Source organism: Limulus polyphemus, unplaced genomic scaffold, assembly GCF_000517525.1.
Source record: "Limulus polyphemus unplaced genomic scaffold, Limulus_polyphemus-2.1.2 Scaffold7746, whole genome shotgun sequence".
NCBI lineage: Eukaryota > Metazoa > Arthropoda > Merostomata > Xiphosura > Limulidae > Limulus > Limulus polyphemus.
Genome location: NW_013673356.1, coordinates 24,422 through 27,229, shown reverse-complemented (window position 1 = coordinate 27,229; position 2,808 = coordinate 24,422). Strand labels below are relative to the sequence as shown.

At 30.7% G+C, this 2,808-nt stretch overlaps 1 protein-coding gene across 1 annotated transcript in view; it reads left to right on the top strand.

The window, feature by feature from the left end:
• The first annotated feature begins 842 nt into the window (after positions 1–842).
• LOC106474838 (translocation protein SEC62-like) overlaps positions 843–2,808 on the top strand; it is a 12,022-nt gene continuing 10,056 nt past the window's right edge. Inside the window, exon 1 of the mRNA XM_013935532.2 lies at positions 843–958. Coding sequence (XP_013790986.1) covers positions 923–958 — 36 coding nt within the window. The 5' untranslated portion in view covers positions 843–922. The remainder of the gene's footprint in view (positions 959–2,808) is intronic.

Below are 2,808 nucleotides of genomic sequence, written 5' to 3'. Positions count from 1 at the left end.
TGGTGGTTATGGCGCTCGACTCTTAATATGCGGGTTCGAATCCTTGTTACCGAACACGCTCGCTCTTTCAGCCGTGGGAGCATTACAATATGACGGTCAATCCCACTATTCGTTGATGAAAGAGTAGTTCAAGAGTTGACGGTAAGTGGCGTTATCTAACTAGGAACGATTAGTGCAGATAACCCTCGAATAGCTTTGGGCGAAATTCAAACCAAACCAATTGTTTCAGTAAGTCGTGTTTTACGACCATCAAATAAGTTGATCAATATTTTAGTGGGACGTCGCTCAATTCCCAAAAGTGTAATTAGCCACACTTTTAAAATCGGCTATTAAAAATCCGGTCAATAATAAAAAAATATATTAAATATAAGTAAGTAAATGTATTTAGAAACTTTTAAAAAGTGCTTCGTTTATCTGGCACCATCATCACCAGTAATTGCAAACATTTCACCTGGTTATTCATGGAACCATGAGGTTGCAGTGGTTAACTCAATAAAACGTTGTCTGTTTCTGTTTACATTCTTAATTTTAGGTGTTGAAATGAAAACAGTTTAAATATTTTGCATATATTACCGAATTGGAAAAGTAATATTCTATAAAAACAAAAAATAATAATAAGAGTTTTGCATTGCTTTAACTGTATTGTTAGCTTAAATTTCCAAGTGATTATGATAAATTTAACTTAATACTTTAAATATTCTTGTTAATGATCCACTTCTGGATGCTTTGGTGTTAATTATATTAATATATTGAACAAAGCAAAGCCCCATTCTTGAAAAATATTCGCGTCTAGAGCTAAAGTAGGAAGAAGAACAGAAATGCTAACTGGACGTCACGTTACACGTCAAAATGCCACGTCTTTAACAATTCGACCGACTGAGGGCTCTATTTTGTGATAATATTGTGCTCGAACTTTAAGAATATGGCTGAGCGTCGAAGGTGGAAGAAAAAAAAAGAGGTTAGGAAAATTTAAAATACATAAATGTTTAAGGATTTGCTTTTCTTGATGGTTGTACATTATATTATAAAAACTATATTTTGTGTTTTTAACCTAAAATTTTACATATACTGTCACAAAACCAAAATGAAATTATTACAAATTATTGTCATATGTTAAGCGTTAGTGTTAATAATTAATGTTACTGTTAGCAACTTACATAGCTTCGCGTTCAACTTTTAAGTTTGATATATCATATGTAACTCCTTCAGGCTTACTATAAGCATAATACCGACAACAGTAATACTAATTACTATCAGTAATACTTAAGTGTTGGTTTGCTGGGTTTTCAGAACCATTCATAAATACAATATTATGAAAATTGTATTTTTCAAAATTTGTTTATGACTATGATAAAGTTTATCTACCTGTTGATGTCGAAATTCTCAATCTTATTTGTAATTTGTATGAAAGTTAAAACATAGTTTATAATTTATCATTTTATACACTAGCCTAGCAGTATGCATAGGTCATATTCATAGCTCATTTTAAAAGTAGAATTTTGTTAAAGTTACCACAACTACCATTGTATGATTTAGTCTAACATTGTATCAGTTAGAGACGAGTTGTTGTTTTTCAAGTTTAACATTGAACATTAAAAGTTTAATACCAGTGTTAGCCAAATTTTCAGATGCTAAATTTAAAATGGATCATTAAACTGTTATCACATTAGATACACTAGCATATATTCCACTTAAAGCAAGAGTCCATCTTATGATTTATTTGTTAAGAGTAGGCTGAAGAATTAGCTTAGAAAGGCTAGTAGATTGTATATTTTTCAATCATAATTCTTTGTAAATAAATATTTGGTCAGAGCATTCATTGTTATGATGTGTGATTAAAACTGCATGAAAATGTATTTTTTTGAATTCATCTTTTGTTCATTATAAACCCTATGTATTCTTAGTTGTAAGGTAATAAAAATAAGGTTATACTTGTAATGATTGGGTTTCAGTAGTAGTAACTGTAGTGTAGACCAGGATTCTCCAAACTGTTTGTCACGACACAGTATTAGAACAACAACCAAAAATACTGCATGTTACAGCAGGGGTGTCATGCATATCAAGGTAAGTGGGTTAGGATGTTATCAGTTAAAAAAGTTAGGAACCACTGCTGTAGAATTATGTCCTTTACGTAATGGTGTGTGTCTTTTTTTTTAATAATTGTTTTTATGTGACTAGTATTCATTTTACCAATATTCATATCTTCATCAACAAGTTACTGTTTCAAGTTTTTTATTGTTTACTTTTAATTTTTCTTGTCATATTTTAAATTAGGTTATGAAAAATTGTATAGAAGTTATCAATTGATACTACAGAACAAACTAAATTTTTATTTGTATAAATAGTGGATATTTGTAGAAGTTAGACTAGTTGTAGGTTGTCCAACTAGTAGCCCACAAGAGTTCCAACTGACCTGCAAACTGTCAGATAAACATGAAAAATGAAGCTAAAAAAACAAAGCTAATTTCTATACTTTTGATAGTAAGGTATAGTTATTTAATTTAACATAACATAACGTTTTGGGAAAACGTGGGACCTATTGGTCCATCTTGGCTGTTCCATCCTCTAAACTAAACTAAAACTATTAATAAACATATTTAAAAAAAAATCTTAAAGCCAGCCTTTATCATTCATATACCTATCAAGCTTTTTCTTAAACTCACTTAAATTTACTGTCTCCACAAAATCTGAAGGCAACCCATTTCAAAGGCCAACCACCCTGTTAGAAAAATAAAACTGGCTTAGCTGAAGATGACTCCTACCTTGCCAAAATTTATATTAGTGTCCCCTAGTCCTACTATTCTCACC